This window comes from Oxyura jamaicensis, chromosome 2 (genome assembly GCF_011077185.1).
Source record: "Oxyura jamaicensis isolate SHBP4307 breed ruddy duck chromosome 2, BPBGC_Ojam_1.0, whole genome shotgun sequence".
NCBI classification, from domain to species: Eukaryota; Metazoa; Chordata; class Aves; order Anseriformes; family Anatidae; genus Oxyura; species Oxyura jamaicensis.
Window position 1 is genome coordinate 40,027,457 of NC_048894.1, and position 19,942 is coordinate 40,047,398.

General features: G+C 38.2%; 1 protein-coding gene across 1 annotated transcript in view; it reads left to right on the forward strand.

Annotated features, from left to right (window-relative positions):
- The window catches only part of LOC118161537 (ubiquitin-conjugating enzyme E2 E2), a 213,808-nt gene extending 194,315 nt beyond the window's left edge, over window positions 1–19,493 (forward strand). Inside the window, exon 6 of the mRNA XM_035317004.1 lies at window positions 18,722–19,493. Coding sequence (XP_035172895.1) covers window positions 18,722–18,819 — 98 coding nt within the window. The 3' untranslated portion in view covers window positions 18,820–19,493. The remainder of the gene's footprint in view (window positions 1–18,721) is intronic.
- Window positions 19,494–19,942: the final 449 nt, after the last annotated feature.

Genomic DNA, 19,942 nt, shown 5'->3' on the forward strand with positions numbered 1-19,942 from the left:
GAAGGAAGGAAGGAAGGAAGGAAGGAAGGAAGGAAGGAAGGAAGGAAAAGAAATAAAGATTTTATAAGAGAACATAATTGACCTCTGGCAAAGAAAATGAGCAAACAAGTGACAGCAGTAATTGCTTAACCTGGAAAAACCTAACCAGCACTAGCCAGGTTAGTCGTGACTCTGCTTTTAGATCCCGCAGTGGCATATTATATTAGCAGTGTAAAGCTGCTTATCTCTTGTTATCCTTTAAGCACCACAGAAAGTGTGAAGCAGTTTGTTCAGTCATATATTTAAAGTTTGCTGTGAACATAGTTTCAGATGGAAGCGTGTGCGTGTCCTCAGCAGTGAGAGCATGCATAAAAGTAAATGAGCTGGATGGATATCTCTGCATTACTTTGATGTGAGTCCCATCAATTTTTATAGGAGTTCAGTTGCTCAGCATGTCTGAAAAGTAGACTGTTTATGTTAAAAAACTTTGTGATGCATGTGTGGTACTCAAATATAATACCTCAGTTAGAAGTATGCATGCTGTTTTTTACAAGTACTGCCATGAATCATGACTTTACTAGATGGTTTCATACTTTCTTAACCCACACTAAGTAACATGGCTGTGCATTTTAATGACTCGCATTTATCTAGGCATAGATAAACAAAGTCAAAAGACATCCTAAGGTTATAGGGATTTTAGTCATCTCACTAAGGGGCATGAGACATGCTTTCAAGCTTTCTTTATATTAGTCATCCTCATGTTTTGCCTTTATCTTTCCCAGAAACGTCATTGTTTTCATCACAGAATTGGTATAGTTGGCAGTTACTGATAACATATTATCATTGCTTTTCTGTAGCTGTTACAAGTTATTCACGTGGTTTGGAATGATTTAGGTTTGCCTAAGTATTTTCTGCCAAAAAAATACTGGTACTTTTACCTCTACCTGCATGAAGGTGTTGGGTTTAAGAGGTGGGATGCAGTTATTACAATATTTTTTCTTCGTATTTTTTTTTTCTTTGTTACTTTCCTAAAGGTTTGCAAGTCACTATACTCTTACTGCTGGGAGTATAAAATCCCAGCTCTGTCGTCCTTTGCAGAAAAGGATTCAATAGTGTAATTTAATGTATATCTTTGATCCTCAATGGGATCAGAAACAGCACTTTGGAGAGTGACTTTTCAACATAAGCAATAAAAGCCCTAAAAGCCTGAGTAGTATTTGCCCTGCTGCAAAGCTGCTGGAATTGCTGCTGGCTCCAGGAGCTTTGCAAAACCCTAGTAGGTGGGGAGAGTTAAGTCAGACAACATGCAAGGGGAAGGCTCCGTTTAGCATACTGTCCTGATTTCCCAGCCATTCCTCCCTCTCAGCCAGCAGCGTGCTCTTTAGGAAGGAGCCTGGCGTCGTGCTGCGGTGCCATGGCACCATCCCTTGGCAGGCGCACTGTCAGCAGCCGCCCCAGAGCTCGCTGCTGGGAGGGCTCCAGACGTGATGCGTGGCTGCGTGCCTAGCACTGGGCCCAGGGCATGTGGACAGACTCACTTCTAGGAAGTTCTGAGAGCCTACAGTCTGAATTTGTGGTAGGGTTTGGGAAAACTAAGCCTCATCTAAGTGATTGAAACAATTCCTCCCTCACTACCTAGTAGTATATGTGGGTATGTTGGCAGCTAGGCAGTGGCCAATGTGGATCGGCTGATGAGGAGGTCCCTCACTGCCACCTGCAGCACCCATGGACTGGGCCTTCTCCCACCTCAGGCAAGGAGAAGTGGGTTCATGCAAACCCTCTCAGGAAAACCCATCTGCTGAGCGTTTGGGCTCAACTGCCAGCCTTCGACTTGATGCCTTTGGACACGCTCCCTTCTGATACCTCTTTAGGGTGATCGCCTCTGGTACAGGGGTAGTAACATCCAAAACCACTCTGGCCACTTGGCCACTTATAAAGTGAGCATCTGTCAGTGCTTTAGATTCCACAGGAGCACAGGAACAGCTCTGTTTTCTCAGCTGATAAGCTCCAGCCATACCACCATGCATTTTAATGGGCTAATAGGTGTCCACTGTATCAATAAAAAGATCTATTTTCAGAATTACTGGGAGATCTGAAAGCACTAGCCTGTCCAAAAAAAAAAAAAAAAAAGTTTTAAAATAAATCTAAGGCAGCTTAATAAAGGAAAATGTAACATAGCTGTAAAAACAAAATCTGTTCCATGCTGGAGTGTTTGGCTCCAAGTGAGGATTTGGCTGACTTGTGGCCACAACTCTGCTGTTTGGCTTCCATGTCCTAACTCTAAAATAGCTACCCATCCCTGGGTAATGAGAAACAGGTCCGTGCCCGTTGGTGCTCAGCAGGCCGGAGGTGTCTGTTCTTTCTTCTCTTCTTCTATACATCTAGACCTAAGAGGAAGCACGCATGATATTTGTCCTCATCTGGTGCTTCTCCATAGCAGAGGCTGCTTTCTGTCAGCGCCGGTTCATGTCAGATGTTCCTTCTGCAATCTTTTAGGCTTTCCAGTTATCATTCCTTCTTTTCCCCTCACCCCAAGTTGTGAAGTGAGTTTAGAAACTCTGGATGACAGCAAGTTTAAGGGATGAGCCACTTCTCATTTTCCTCATTCCTGTAATTTTTTCCCTTAAAGGCGTAATCCGCACATTTTTCTACTATCAAAAATCTTTACTTCAGAATCAAATCTGATTTTTTTCTCCTTCCCATTTAGCAGCTTAACAGCTTTGTTCAGGTAATTAAAAGGACTTCTAGTCTTCCCTGTACCCAAATATATTTTCCACTGCTTTGTAATGGAATGTCATTTTCTTTTAGAATATTTTTGTCAAGACGTACAGAAAACAGGAAAATCATAAATACTCCTTCTGCAATAATCCAAAACATGTTTGATTACATCAGTCGAGTGTGGTGAATATTCTGAATAATGAATGAAATTCTTAGAAATTGGCAAAATAATATTTAATTTGGTCAATTTTATTAGGCTGGCTAACTACTGGTGCTTTGATTCTTCTCTGGCACCCACAGGCTACCAATTGCACCGTCAGAGTACAGTACTATCAGATTTACAATAAAATAACCTCGTTTTGCCATATATCCCTTTTGTAAGCAGCAGAGGGTTGTGTAAACAATGAAATTGCTCTGTTGTCTGAGATTATTTATATTCTTCAGCTTGGAGCTATTTTTCCCTTTTCTTCGGAGTTTGTATACTGTCAGGAAATGGGATGGTTTCTAGACTGTTTCAGCACAATGGAAAATGCTCTCTTTGTATCTTGAGCAGCAAAAAAAAAAAAAAAAATCTATGCGTTGTCACTCAAACATGACAACAAATAAGAGATGGCAAACAAAAGTTAGAACAGTTAAGAATCAACTCATGGAGTAATATTTTTATGTGGTTCTAAGTTGCGATGTAACCTTTCTGTCCTTTTAAAAATCTCTACCTTGGGATGTCTCCAAATGGATTTAGCTCACTCCTGAGGCTTTTCCTTAACAAACACAAAGGTCAAGTGTGGTCTCTCTGCTATATTGGCACTACTGGATTATAAGCAGAGTGGATGGGTGCATGTGGCTGACTTTCACATAAAGGCCATGCTAGTAAGTTGTCCTAACACAGCATGAAAAGAAAATGAAGCACAAAACTGATCATTTTAGTTCTGCTCTCTGTGACTGCAGAATGACAACGTCCAAGACAGGATTGCCTTGGGAAAAACACATCAGCATCCATTTCATTCATATGAGCAAAGCTCATGGCTCTTTCTGGCTCTTTTGCCAGAAAGTACCCATTTATCTTTAAATACTTCAAGTTCCCCTGCCATATCTATAGAACCTGCTGAATATCTATTGAAGTAATGTGTCTGTGTGTGCACTGATTGTATCCTATATTCTGAAGATGGTGTTTACAAATCCTTGTTAGTCCATCATTGATTTCTCTTTCCATACCTTTTAAAAGATATTGTGCTATGCTATCTGTACCATAGTATAGTATATATACTATGTATACTGCACTAATTACTATTCTATGGTTTTAATAACATACAGTTTCTCACCTTATGAGCTGGACACGCAGCACCAATGTGTTGAAGAAATTTAGGCACCTAAAGATGCAGGCAGACAAGCAGCAATTTTTTCAGTACTCCCAGGGGGAATTTAGGTATCTCAAGTCCCTCTAGGGACTCTGTACAGTCAGGAAACTAGAGACTTGTTACACATCTGGTCTTCATGTATTTGCAGACATGCACACCTGTGTGTTTTAAACTCAGTGGACATAACGTATAGAAGTGAAATTAAACATACATAAATGCAAGCAATGCAGCAGCACATTATGAAAATTATGCATAGATAAGCATTAAAAGAGAATTAATTTGCTTGGCCATAAAAAGGTGATAAAAATGTTTTGAGATTTTGTTCCTATCAATGGACCAAGTCCCCACAACATGAACCCATGACTGTGGGGATTATTATAACAGCAGGAAAAAACATTTGTGAACTGTCATCCTTTTAGTATTTCTCAGGAAAATATGTCTTGGAATATCTCCTAATTATGCGTGCAGAGGGAGGTGGCTTGGATCAGGATTGCTGTTTATGTTGGCCTAAATCTTTGCTCTTTTCAGTTACATACTGACAACACCTTATGGGTAGCAGAGCGTTGTTCAGGGGCACAGAGGCATTTCATGTGTTGAGATTTATACTGTTCAAAACTCACAAGACATCATTAAAAAGATTAGCACTACTACAGAAATAAGGTTGTTTAGAAATATTTATTTTAAACATGCACACTTTCAGAAGACTGCAATCAGTTTAAGTATATTTTTCTCTGCAATGTGACTGGAGTTATCTGCATAAGAATATTGGTGGTTTTATGTACTTTAGAAAGTAAATGACAGAGTTTGCATTTTAAAAATAAAACGTGCAATCTGGATTTTGTGACGTCTAAAGTCATTAGCTATAGCTCCAGATACCTGTCACACATGCTCTTACCCTATCCTTTTTTTTAATCTGGTGTATCTGTAACTCTACAAAGAATTATGGTTAAAAGGAGGACTATAGCCATTCTCAAACAGAAAAACAGTCATATGCCATTGAGTCAGGTATGTTGCCTGCAACTGTTCATTGCTCAGTGGTTCAGTGAAAAGTGTAAAATTCCCTCAAAGCACTTCACTCACAAATAATATTTGAGAGGAAATTCCCTCCTAACCACAGCTAATGATCAGATTTATGATGTAGCATGACCAGTAAAAGCCTTAGCAGTGGTAACTTAGGTGGTGCCATGACTAGTGTGCTTCTTAATCCTCTCTTAATTTTCCTAAATTACCTTCTAGTATTCTTCTATGTGTTCAACTATTTGGTGTATGAACTATCTACTTCCTTTTAACTTTCCGTAAATGTGTTGATTTTTTTCTTTGTTTATGTTCTTTTCTCACTATGGAAAAGATCAGCGAGACCACTTCTTTTTAATAATCTCTTTATAAAAGTACCTGTCACATTTTTTCTTTAGTCTTTTTTTTTTCTAAGCAAAATAAGCTTAGATTTAATAATTCCTTAAATGTGAAAGGTCTGACAGTGCTGCTAATTATTTCTTGTCCTTTTCAATAAATTTCCTACTCCTATTGTGTTATTTTTATTTTTTTTTTCCATTTAAGGCAATGTGAGAAAAATTGAACTTCAGATATAATAATACCCAACCATCAATGGCACTTGATTAAATTAGAGATTGACTAAAATCCAGAATAAATAAAGAGGCCTTGTACATCTGTATCAATAAATAAATGCAAATGGACTTTAGCCATCATTAAATTAAAAGTACTTGTAAAAATTCATGAGTGATAAATACTACAAATACAAAAGTTTACAATATATTTTCCTGCCAATAAACATATGTAACTTAAAATAATGCCAGGGGAGATTTCCTATGGTATTACCTTAGAGAAAAGACAGGTCATTTAATGCATAAAAAAGACAGGTCATTTATGCACTCATAGTAAATCTTTGTGTCAACCAAGACCAGAAGTCATCAATGTTAAATGTTTTACCAGGTAAAGGGTTTAGATAAAGCAGTTATTTCATATATATAAAATATAAAGTCCTCATTATGTATATTTTCAAACGATTTTGTCTAGCCAATGCAGACATGTTCCTAATTACACTGGCTTAGACAATTCTATTTCCACTGATGAAAATTATTCTTGTTTCCTTAATGGATATATTTTCTCACTAATAGAACTGTATATATGTAAGGGAAAAGTAATTAAAACTAGAAAGTAAATAATGTGAGACATCATTTTTTATCCATATCCCTATGCTTAATTCTCTAATCTCATAATAATTTTATCTAATATTCATTATTTCAGTTAGTACAAATAGCTAAAATCTCAGCTGGAACAAATTGGCATCACTCCTGCTGAATATCTTATACCAGATATTTCATTTAGTTCAATTTTATTGTGTTGGTTTTTGTTTGTGCTTTGTTTGCTTGCTTGTTTGTTTTCCTGCTGTACATTTTCTTACATGAAGGCAAGGGCAGAATTTTAAATGTATTACCATATATTTCTAACTGTCTATGAGCCACCTTCAGGACACTAATTAGCACAACTATTTTAAGGCTACTTCATCCTGTTCTTAAAATACAGTTATTCTTGTTTCACCATAGAAATCTCACCATTGCGTATTTTCTAAGTTCCTGAAAAGAAACTTGCTAAATTTGGATCTTTAGCAGATTCACAACAAGAATGTAGAGTCAGTCCTGACTAAACTAAAACAATATTTATAATCCTGGGTGTAAATAAGCTAGCTATTAAATCATTTAGTCTCTCACTTTCTTGAGTAGGATTTCAGAAATTAGCATACCTGAGTTGTTCAGATCCTACCTTTAGAGATGATTTACACTACTGCAAGATATGTCTTTTTGTACTTAGCACAGCTAATTTTCTACATTATTCAGCAGGGGAGGAGGAAACAGTTGTTTGTTTTTTCACAGTTTTGGAGATCCATCAAAGGCAAGAAATAAGTCAAACTATATGCAGTGAGCATATAGCAAATTAAGTTCAGGTGCATTAATTGGAGTAGGTGACAGTTACTTAAATAGCAAAGTGTATGGTGTAACTGTCCCAAACCTAAAGATGGGCTGTAATGTAAGATTTCGTGTGCATATGGGACACTGAAATAGAGCTTTGATTAATAAATTGTTTGTAGAATGTTCCATCAGCACAAGGCGCAGAAAAAAAGGCCCTTCTATGGATTAGAGCATTTCGCAACTTTAAGATGAATTAGATCTTGGAGAATTCTCAAGGGCTGGAATCCTCATCACATGTTTTTTATAATATGGGTTAGATAAAGTGGCATAGAACTAGAAATAACTGTAAGACACAATATTATACGAGCAGAAGGAATGCCCTCATGACCTTCCATGTCTTTTTCATCTCTACCTTGTACATTTTTTCCTACAGTGCTAAGATCAGTCTTAGCACTTTATAGGCCAATGCCTGAAATCCCTTGACAAATTGACTATCATTTAGCCAGGCATGACAATGGAGTCAGTATGATCCCTCACACAGGAAAGATAGGATATCCAACGAAAGTTGTTTTACCTGTTACTAAATATAAAATTATCACTTTAAGTGTCATAAATTCTGTCTTCATCCAGGGTTGCCATGTAACTTCATTGCAACTAATACAGGAGCCAAACCTGCCTGTATGATGAATGCTAATTATTTTGTTTAACCTGTTTTTCCTTCTAGTCCTATTAGAACTTGTTCTTAATTAAGCTTAATTATATTCATGTTCAGAAGTTAATTTAGAATTGGATAGTCCATTTGGTTACTAAAATGAGGTTATTTCCACACTCACCTGCTGATTCCTCATTGCCAGAGCTGGCACCACCCTGCTCTCATTCTGCAGTACTCCACGTCACCTGAGTACTCAGTATCTCCAGAAGTACTGCTATAACTAGCCTGTGTAAATATTCAGGATGGTACCCCACTTTTCATGCTTTATTGAGCCACTGTGCACTGGTACAAGCATCTTCCTTGGATACATCTTTTGGTAGGACATTGTTGCTCTATATTCTGCAGCACCCAAGGGATCAGAGTTCACCACTCTGGACTATCAAAAACCTGTCAAGTGTCACACGTCACTGACTCCACAGACCCATGTCCCATACTCTGCTGAGATGGCACCTGTATTTCATACATTCACAGCACAATAACATTTTGGGATGCCTCCTATAGGAGAATGTGAGCCACAGATACAGATGGCAAGCTTGAGGTACAGTCTCAACATACCATCACACAACCTGGCTCAAATAACCCATGCCTGGAGTCATTAAAAGCCCCAAGAAGCCTGCCCCATTAAAAACCCATCTGGGCCATGACAACAAATCCCCTGAACATAAAATCACAGAATCATTTAGGTTGGAGAAGACCTATAAGTACATCAAGTCCAACCGTTAACCCAACACAGCCAAGTCTACCACTAAACCATGTTCCTAAGCACCACGTGGTCATTTCCAGGCATTTTCCTTCCACTGCCTCATGGTGCAACCTCCTTCCACATGTTCCCTGAGAAGAAGAGAAAAACAGGCAACTTAAATAATTGAGTTTAAATAGTTAAAAGAAGAGGCCAGACTATTTTTGAGTTACTGGAAAACAGTAAGAGGTGTGCTAATGCAAGGCACAGCAAAGTTCCTATTCCTGTTCCAAGGGATGTTCAACTTCCCAAGGGATTTCAGGCCCTGGACTATGGAAAGGGAGTCCTATTGGTATTAATAGGACTAAAATTCTTCACCAGCCGTCCTTTTTGTAAGTAAAAGCCTCTTGTATTCCTTTGACATTCTGTATGGGATTCCTAATAACAGTTTTGGATTTAAATGAGTTGAATTAATAACAAGATTTAAAAGGACGAGAAAGAGAAAATCAGATTAAACCAAAATAAGCAGCATTCATAATGTATGCAGGCTTTTCTAGTTACTCCCTGGATTAATTGCAGTAAAGGAACAAAGGGATAGATTCAAGAGCAGGATTCAGATGACTCCTGTATCTGGCCTAAAATGACCCTGATGTATCTAAGTTGAAGATTTTGGTATTGCTCACATTCAAACCATTCACCTAAAAGTGAAGATACCTTTGGGACTCATTTTCCTCTCAGCATCAAAATGCAACCAAAAGACCAGACAATGCAGTACCTATACAGTAATATTCGCACCCCTCCCTGTCCCCTGGAAATCTACACAGTAGATGTATCCTGTTGGACCAACTGATTTCTTGCAGTTGCAAATCTACATTTGGTGCCTGTAGTTATGGGACGTCTGACAGTATACAAAGCATGGGCAAGGGGAGTGCCTTTATACTGAGTTACTTTGGGACCAAACTGTTCGTATGGGATGATTAAGACCCACAGGTCACCCCTTTCCTCAGAGATGGTAATTAGTGGGAAGTGAGAAGAGTTAAATCCAGGAAAAAAAAAAAATGGTTCTTTTTTCTTTAAAATAAATTAATCTTAAGCACACTGGAATTCATATAGAATACCTCTCCCTCTCCTTCAGTAAATCTTGAGACAAAAATAAACATCCACAGGTTGTTTTTTGTTGTTGTTGTTTTTTCTGAAAATATAGTTATCAACCTATGGATACATGCCAGTTACAGTATGGATCTTGGCATTTTAGGTGTTTGACAGCATTTTGAGTAATTTCCTTATTACCTACTCAGTGATCTTTCATGAGGTGAATGCATATTGATATAATGTATTTGCTGAAATTTTATCAAGCCATATGCCATGTAATGTCTTCCATATCAGGTTCTTAGTTGCTAAAACTTTTTTATTAATTTTTTTACTAATGACAATGACTGTTTCTTAATTCAATTTGTTGTTGCGAACAGATACTTCACTAATGTATCCATGCTTTTAATTTTGAAATGCATCCAAGCATCAAAGTAAGGGGTGTTATTTCAGAACTTTAATTGTTCCAGCATGATAGCACTTCTAATAAGTGCATGTTCTTCCTTAATTAAAGACAACTCTTCAAGATCGGTACACTGTGCCTCGTGGATCCATGATTGCCTCAGCTAACTCCCAGCCAGCCCCTGAAGTTTATAGAAACCCTGCTAAAAACTGCAGATAGAAAAAAAAATGACAAGACTGATTTCCCTTGGCAAGATACAGAGATGAATCACTGCCAGCGCTTTCCTTTAAGAGCCATGTTAATAAAATTGGGCCAGATAATACTCCTTATTTCTGAAACATCTTTTTCTGAGGCAGCCTCATATTTCACACAGATCTGTGGTAGGTAGCCTGACAGCAATCAAATGCAAGTCTAGAGAGAGGGATAAATTTCTCCTTCCATATATCCAAAATGTTTTAGTAAATGGATGTTTTCTAAACTGGATTTGCAGAGCTCTTTTATTTTAGAAGATAGGTAACATTTTCCTCCAGACATCAGTTTGGACATTGGAATCAAGTCATATATGCCTTAATATTTGTGTAACAACTCCACTATATGAACTAACAGAAGTCAGATGTGTTTCTGACGATTCCACAGAACTCAAAATTTAGAGTCAAGTCATGCCACACAGTCTCTTTATGACACATCTATACAGCCACATTTACCACCGTAGCCAGATAGCTTGCAATTTTTAGGGTATATATTCTCAGAACATCCTGTGTGATGGAGAAGTATTGGCTCACTTTTACAGATGGGAAATTAAGGCACCACTGTATGACCACTTAACTTTCTTAGGGTCATCATGACTACTTGCAAACCACAAAGACCATGAAGCACTCCAGAAGTTCACTCCTTGCAAGCAGTTTGACATGACTGCTTCCCTGCTTACCTGCCCAGACACATACCATGGCTGTACAACAGAAAGAGACCTCAGGATCTTCCATTCTTTATCATATTTCTTTTCTCCTCCTTCATTTACCCTGGTCTTTCCCAGGAAGAAGGCTTTAGGTGTATAGCTAGAGAGGTAGCCAAGAACTGGATGATTGGGTGACCAGGCCTATAGGATGAACTGGTGAATAAAACTTAATAGGAAGCCTTATGCAAAATCCTAAGTCTCCTTTATCATCCCTGTGTTAGCACAGTGACCACTAAGCTATCTTTCCTATCTAGGGTCAAAGCCTTTTTGAAAACTTAGGCTTTAAAGTTATACACTCTCCAAGCTGTTTTATATAGCACAGCTTTCACTTAGTTCCCTAACTGCGGAGGTGATGAGTGTAAATGTTCAGATCTGCTGAGGCTGTGTCTCAGGTTCTTAAGCATCTGCCCTGTATTTCCTTATTTCCCATGTTATACCTGGAATGACAGTCCTGGGTTTTGTATGAAACTGAGAAGTGACACAACAGAGTCAGTCTTCATTTCTTCTGACTCCAACACGTTAGATCACCTTGTATCTAAGAAGAATATGTCAAAGGATATCTTACTGAATCTCTCATTATTTTTCTTTTGTGGGAAGAACCCTTGAAGGACTGTTGTGGTTTAACCTGGCAGGCAGCTAACCACCACGCAGACATTCAATCATTCTCTATACCCCCAAGTGGGATGGGGGAGAGAATCAGAAAAATAAAATTCAAAAAAGGATGGATTGAGGTAAAGACAGTTTAGTAGGACAGAAAAGGAAGAGATTATGATGATGATGATGGTGATAACAATAATAATTATGATTGTAATTATAATAATATAATATACAAAGCAAGTTATATGCAATGCAATTGTTCACCACCTGGTGACTGATGCCCAGCCAGACCCCAAGCAGCAGCTTCTCCCCTGCCCCCAGCCAATTCCCCCCACTTCTATTATTGAGCACAATGCCACATGGTATGGGACACCCTTTTGGCCAGTTTGGGTCAGCTGTCCTGGCTGTGTCCTCTCCCAGCTCCTTGGGTTCCCCCAGCAGATAAATCCTTGGCTCTGTGTAAGCACAAGGTCATATGGTGATCCACTTCATCAAAGCCACGTCAGCCATGGTAGAGAGCCTAATGAGGTACATGAGCTCTAAAGCAATTCCAGCAGGCATATTTTGATGTTTTAGCACACTGACGTAGCCTATATATATTAGAATTATTCTGGTGAGTGTTGAGCTGTGGCCAGCCAAATATTCACAACTAGTTCCCACAACAAGAAGCAGAGTTTGTTACAGTCTATATCATATGATTTCTGTTCTAAGCTATAATTGCTAAAATGGATAATAACTTCACTGACTTTCTAGAATTTGTTCCTTTCTCCTCTAAGGACCACTTTTTTTTTCTTTACTGAAACAATCCATTTTATTTGTTTTGCTTTTTATAGTGTTTATTGATCACTTCATCATTCTTCTGTACAGTTTTCAAAGAGCCTCATAGATGGATAAATACATTATCTATGGGTTGTTGGAACTGTGATTCTATGAAAGCCAGGAATAAATTGTGTTTCTGCTTGTAGGGTGTGTAAAGCAATCCAGAGCCCCGCTACTGCTCTTTGTTCTGGTTTGAATCATTCTGTTGTTCCAGTTTGTAAGCGTGTGTTGATCAGACTTCCAACTGCGAGGCTAGTTTTATTGCTGCACAAACAGGGATTAGTGCCACGCTGTACTCGTTTTCACTCATGCCCTGATTTTTGAACACTCTTTTCAAAGGTGAAAGGTTAGTGGAGTAATTCAGTGTGCCACTTCACCTGCCTCTGCCTCCAAAGAATTACTTAGCCTGTGCATTATTATTAATGATAGCAAGAGAGAGAGCAGCACTGCTACTTTAAGATCACTGAAGGATCTTATGATGCATTTCACATGCCTCATTTTCCACATCAAGACACACAGTATCCTTGACATGGTCTTCTAGGAGTTCATTAAGTTGACAATAGGTGACGTGGCAAACTGTGGAAACTTCCTAAGGCAAAGTGACACTATAAATAAAATTACAAACAATTCATATTTTCTTAACCCCTTACTCTTGAAGTATTAAATTGTTCTATGACATATTTGGTGTAGCATGTCTCACATAGCTTTTGACTTCAGGTTTCACTTGATAGTCTTCCTATAAGACTAGCATGGACATCACTGAAAACAACATGAGAATATAAATAGAGACAAAATATATTTTTAAAATTAAGTATAAGGATGTTTTTGGTGTGTATCAAGCTGCCACCATTAGCTGTTAAGAAAACTGGTATTACAGAGAATTATTAGTTTCTGCTTTTTTCCTGATCTTTTTTTTTTTTTTTTTTTAGTTTGGCTTTTGGGACCTATTTCTTAAAGGTTGGTACAATATTAAAAACCACAAAAATTGAATTCAGAAAACTTGGTTTTCACTGCAAGCCAATATGGGAATATATACTGTCCTGCACTGCTATTTGCACTGAAATCACCAAAAAAAAATGTAGTTATTAAAAATATTAAATATAATTTGGGGGGGTTAATTTCTGGGTAAACAATCCTGCCTACACTGCTGTATAAAGATGATTCCAAGGCAGCTGTACAGTAGTTGAGATATGGAGCACCTGCACTTTTCCTTAAAAGAGTTTGAAAAAGCAAGCACTCCCATTTTTTTTTTAATTCAAAAAACAGTACAGAATACATGGAAAGAGCCCTAAAAAATCAATCAGTATTCCAAAATCTCAAAATCTCTTCTAAACATGTAACTGAAGTCCAAAGAGATAAAAAAAAAAAAAAAAAAAAAAAAAAGCTTTTTTTGTTTTTTTAATTTTTGGTGACTGTACTTCCATAGAGCCTCTCAATGGGATGCCTCTCATAGCTATGAGAAAGCAGTAGTTTATGGCTCAAGAGACAGAATAAGACCTTTCAAGTTGCATCTAACCTTTGGAAATTCTTCCAGTTTAATTCTGCTTCATCAGCTGGAGGCCAGCTCTTCAAAATTCCCCGATACAGAGCTGAATCTAAACCCAAACTGAATATATATATATGTATATATATATATATATATATATAATATTTGGCTAAAGAAGCTATGAAATTTTTATAGGGCTGTGTTTTTTAGTTTTTAAGGTGCTCCAGAAATCTTTCTGAGAACTCATTTCTGATGGTGTAATAACTGGCTCCATCAGCTGTTCTCTATTAAAACTGTAAAATGCTGCAATAAAAATATTATTCTATTCTATAAATGCTCATAAATATGTATAAATAATGCATATAAACACCCATAATGTACATTTTAAGTCTAAATGTGTGACTCGTTAACCATGTTGGCACTACCAATTGGAATTTCATTGCATATCATGTGGCTGATGGAGAAGGCACATTGAAATCAAGCTGTTAAATACACTATCTCCATTTTTTATTTCACTAGAGTATGTTTGCTGTATTTTTAAAAGAGCATTGGAAAGCCCAGGAGATGAATTCTGTTCTGAAATTGCTATTTGCTGACATAGAAATAGCTGTAAAAATACAAGCAGAGAAAAATACAGTGTAGCAATATATTTTCATTTATTTGGGGGAAAAGTAGTTTTAAAGAAGAATTATAGTCTGTCTTCCGAATGATAAAGCAGTGTAACTAGCATTAAACACAGCTGAAATTTTGTAATGACCAAACCTCAGCTCATCCAAATCCCCAATAGCATTAACTCCCCAGAATTGGGCTGTAAATTTGATTAGCCTTACAACAGATATGAGATACAAATGTTCTTCCTTATAAAGTCATATTAAGTGGCTGCAAAAGAAGATGACAAGTCATTGCAGGGCAGCACATCCAACCACTGAAGCGAGGCAGGAATTCATCTCGCCCAGCTCTTCTCTCCATTGCGTGCAGCACACAATTGCTCTTTGTTGTCCCAGGTTCCCAAATATCCTGCACTCAGCTGGGGTGTCCCTGTTTGGCCACAGAACAGAGGAGGAGCTGTGTGTGGATGGTGTCACACCACGGCCACACCAGCTCTCAAGCCAGGCATGGTGCGTCTGGTGATCCAAGAGGTCCCAAAGTACGAGCATTCTGCCAGGCTAGTGGTTGCCCATGGTTTGAATGGGTTCATAGCAGTAAGGGCCCTTGTTTCCAAGAGTGGCATTGCCTAGACTGTATGTGTGACAGTGCTCTCCGTAACAGTGTTATGTTCTGGTTTTGCCTTAATTTGTAGCATTTGGAATATGGCTTAATTGTGCTGTTCTTATAATTTATAGTGGCTTTATTGTCATTTATTTCACTAGGTCTTTCTGATAACACATTTCTTTATATTCTGAACCTCTGAACCCCTGGTTTTCACTGATGTTTGGACAGAGCTCCACTGGGAGTAGATTTGTGAAATGAACCCTGATTCACTGATGAATCACACTGCTTCCTAAAAAAAAAAAAAAAAAAGGCTAGAGTGGTTTACTAGTTATGCAAACAAATTTCCAACATTGAGAATAAAACCACAGATATATACAAATGGAAAATAAGAAACAGGTTTACAGTAATGAGAAATGGAAACATGGGAAAAATAATTCTGAGTTTTGAGATCCAGTACTCCCTTTCATCTTTCAGTTGGATAGTTTATGCAGCAGTTGTTTTATAGCTACATATTTGGCCCTACTAATGATGATTTCACAATGCTCCTTGTGCTGTGTAGCTCAGCTGAGATCCGGCCTGTGCTCAGCCATTAGCCTATGTGTAGAGGGGGCAAATGGGTACTATTATTTCTTCCTCTTCCTCGGTCTTTTGTAGGACTTGATCACAATGGGCATAGGCTGTGTGTATTGTGGATGAAATCTTCAGTATTATTTTAATTTGGTTGCTTTTATTTATCTGATAAATTTCGCATTATGGCCTGTCCCCGTGAACTACATAGAGATGTTAACTCATGACTCACTAAGTGGTGACAGATGTCTCCTTGGGCTTGCTACCCAGCTGCCTCCTCCAGCAAGGACAATGTGGCTTGGGCCTAAAGGTGCCCATCTTCATGCAGGTGCAAAACAAGACCGTTTGCATGTCTGGAGTTCACACACCATCCATATGTCCACCAGCACAAATGCAGTCTGCTGTACTAACTTGGCCAGTGTGCCACTAGTTGGGCAACTCTGATTTAAAGTGAAAAGTTTCCTCCTCACCAGTTGTCCTGACTTCCCAAACAAAGCCGTTGCGCCTCCTGATGGTTTCATGGCTTCACAGGAACTGCTAAAATATGCTGGCTCTTCTAACACCTGTTGAAGAGTCCTTATTAAAGTCCTCACAAGTAATGACAACACAACTCAAGACCCTCTGTCAGAGATGTGACTTAGAAGCCTCTCTGGAAAGAAGCATTTGTCTGTTCTTTCAGCTTGGGATCTCAAACTAGCAAGTGAATTTGCCAGACTGTGGTTTTGTTCTTTTATTCAACGTTGTTGTAAGCAATAAAATGTATAGACAAGCTGCCAAATTGCAAAGAACAACGTTATTTCTGTTATTACTGAGAGCAACTTCTAGCAGCGTCCAGTCCACAGCTGGCTGTGGGTGCCTCTGGTCCTGCCCATGGTATGGTGGGCAGGTACTGCTCCTTCTCCAGCACTTCTGCTTCACACAGGCAGGTAGGTGCTGGCGGAGGAGGCTCTGACTTAAGGCATACACCCCAAGATTATAGTTGATTCACAAACCACTCTCTTGGTGGGAATTTACACACCTCCAGCAAAAGCTAGATAGACCTCAAGCATCTTGCAGATCATCACCTCCACTCCTTCCCCAAATATGAAACAAAACATGCAAAGACAAAGGCTTACAGCTAAATATTTCTGTGTCTTCACAGCCAGCATCATCACCAAGCCATGAATTTAGACAGTATTTTAAAGTACTGCACACAGTTACTGCTTTGGCAAAAAAAAAAAATAAAAAATAAAAAATCATCTTTCCTCAGGCTGCTTCATTCCCTTCCTTCCACCCCTCACGCACATGTGGTAGGGACCCACCAGGGTGTTCCAGATGACAATGCCATGACATTCTTGCAGGCAGTCACCATCTGCTGCTCCAGAGGCCAAAGCACACCTCACCTTTCAAACAGTATCAAAACCAAGAAATTCATCAAATTTTGCTCCAAGGATTCCTTTTGAGTTTCACCCTTAGTCTCCATTTCTCTGTAGTTGTGCAGAAGTGGTTCTTCATGTGCGAAGTTGGAGCAGTGCTGTCAGACCAATCCCTGAGCTATAGAGCCACTGTGACAAGGTTACCCTCAGGCTACTCCCTATTTTTTTGCCAAGAGAAGTTTTGCCCTTTCCCATTACCCAAGTTGCTCGTTTACAGTTCTTCTCAAACCTCATTCCTGCCATGAACAACTTTGCACTCCTTAAACACCAGTACAGTGTCAGAGTCCCATCTGCACAGACCAAAATCCTTCCAGTAACACCCCATATAGTTCTTCTCCTTGTCTGAGGAGCTAGAGGTTATATACTTTCTATTCTGAAACTTTTAAAATGGATCTTAGCTCAGCTATACCACTTTGACACTCGTATGTGCAAAAATAGCAGAGTCCAGGCCTCAGTGACCTCCTCTGGATATATTAAGATACTGAAGTTAAACATATGCAGTAAGTGCTTGCAGGACTGAGACTACAGGGACTTAGCATGCCATAGCTGCAGTGGTAACTCACCTTATTAATTTAGAAGGTACGAATTTAGGATTCAAACCACAGGCTCTTCCTGAAACTGCAGGGTACGTATTCAAAGCAAAAGATTTTTTTTTCATTAGATATTATCCACTAATATTCAGTACTGTTGGCAGTAAGCCAATCAATTGATTTTTGGCTAAAGCAATGTATTTATCCTATCATAAACACTTATCATCAAACAAACAAAAAAGCCAAGATTTACTCTGCTTTGCAGACAGCCTGACATCTCGCTCCGGGAATCTTGGTGGTAATAATGCTGTGCAAATAAAACACACAGATTATGAGTGTACCGGGAAAGTTGGTATTCATATTGTTCAATGGCACCATCTTCAGTTAACTACAGAGCTGATTATTAACTGCCTCTAATAAGAAGTCATACGCATCTTGCCTAAGTCAGAGAAAAAAATGGTACGGTGCTATTGAACTTATATGGTATGGTGATACAGTCTTAGGAAATGTACTGTTGCAGGAGAACTATCAAGAGTATGGGTCCCCCCAAAAATAAAAATCTCTGTGCATTTCATCTGCATTAAACTGAGAAGAAAAAAACGTTGCCTGAGAAAAATGTTGATTGCACACTGTCTCTTCTGGGAAAGTCTTTTGTTGCTTTGTTTTTCTTAGAGGGCTAACTGATTTTATTTAATTGTTTGGGAAGTAATTTGTAGATCTAGATTAATGTAAAATGACTTTTTCTGTTTATTTCTTCTTTTTGGAAATAGTGAAGTAGCCAAAGAAGACTGAATCATACAGCATTCTGGCCATATGAGCACTCAGAATGATCTCACAAATTAAGTGCCAGTTCCCAAAGTTTGGAATTAACTTTTTCTGCTTTGAAAATAGTACTCGTTGCCCCATGCATTGCCCATGGAAGTTTAATACCGTAACTAAATGACGTTTAGTATGTTTATTCTTATCACCTGAAATTCTTCTTGCCGCTTTTAGCTCAAACTGAAGTTATTGGAACATTTGTTCATGAGGCAGAATTTTAGAGAATGGTTCTAGTCATATGTCTACCAAAAATGTATAATTAATTGCCCAGTCAGCTCCTCCCCTTGCTCTTGTTCTTTTCCTCCTGTATGTATGCGTGCTTTCAAAATAAGAATAATGTATATAGGCACATTGTTCTTAGAGTTAAAGCCAAGAGAACAGAATAAATCTGAATCTGAGAATAGCGTTTTCATCCTTCCCAGGCTGACAAGCATTTAATGGTTTGTGTTTCCTTTTCAGCTGACCCCCTGGTTGGAAGTATTGCCACTCAGTATATGACTAACAGAGCAGAGCATGACAGAATGGCCAGACAGTGGACCAAGCGATATGCCACATAGGAACCTCCTCTAGGATTTGCTGGACCTGTGCAAGCACATTCACTAAGTGCATCAATAGCCCTTCCCTTCATTCTTATTTTTTATTAAATTTTGAACCATTTTGTGACAAAAGGTCTTACTTTCTTTTTGGTTTATTTTTATTTTTATTTTTATTTTTATTTGTTTGGGGGTTTTTTGTTCTGTTAACTTGAAAGTTGTTTCCCTCAAATGTAGACAGGGAATTTTGGTTATCAGTGCAAAGAATGTTGGATCTGTAATAGTATAGAGCTTTGTCACAAAGCTTTGTATTAATGTGTGTTTTTTTTTTTTCTTTCATGTGGTTTTTGGGAAAACAAACAAATTCAGAATTATATCTCGTTTCTACTTAAATGTAGTGTTTAGGGTTATTTTTTTGTACTGAAGTCTTTAATGGTGGGTGCATGCTACTGGGAACAAGTTTTGTATAAAAGCTTAAAATCAAGAATCACTGTGCATTACTAAGACTGTGTTTATCACTAGCCTTCCGTTTCCCACACAAAAGGCTATTGCATTGAACAAATTAATATGTATTTTGATTTACTTAAAAGAAAAGTGCTTGTAAATTTCTTAGGGACCTGCCACTTTTGACTGTGGATCAGTTGATGTACACTTGTATTATTAAAGCACTCAATAAAACACTGTGGCTGATAAATGCACTTTTTGCAAGATGGTGCTTTTGCGTGTTTAGGCTGCCTAGTCCTCGCATAATACAACTACAGGTTAAGCAGCTATTTTTAGACCTAGATTATTCATTTGTTCTTAACAATACATTTCTTAACTTAGAATTCTTCGTTGTGTAGATCTTTCATATACAAACATCTTCCAAATTTTAAGGCCATTCTTTGACATGCTGGTGCTCAGCTCAGCTATTCTGAAGGCTCTTGCTGAATCTTTTGTACTATAGCTTCACTATATCCATCTTGTTACTTTTAAAATGGTTGGCTATAAAAATAGCCTTGCAATGAAAGCAGAATATTGATGACGATTTTATACAGCGGGCCTCATTTTGTCTTTCTCCAAGCTCTTTAATTGTAAAAGCAACTGTTATTTAAAAAAAATAAAGGTTTTCGATGGGAAAATTGAGCCCATTGCACCAATCATTCCC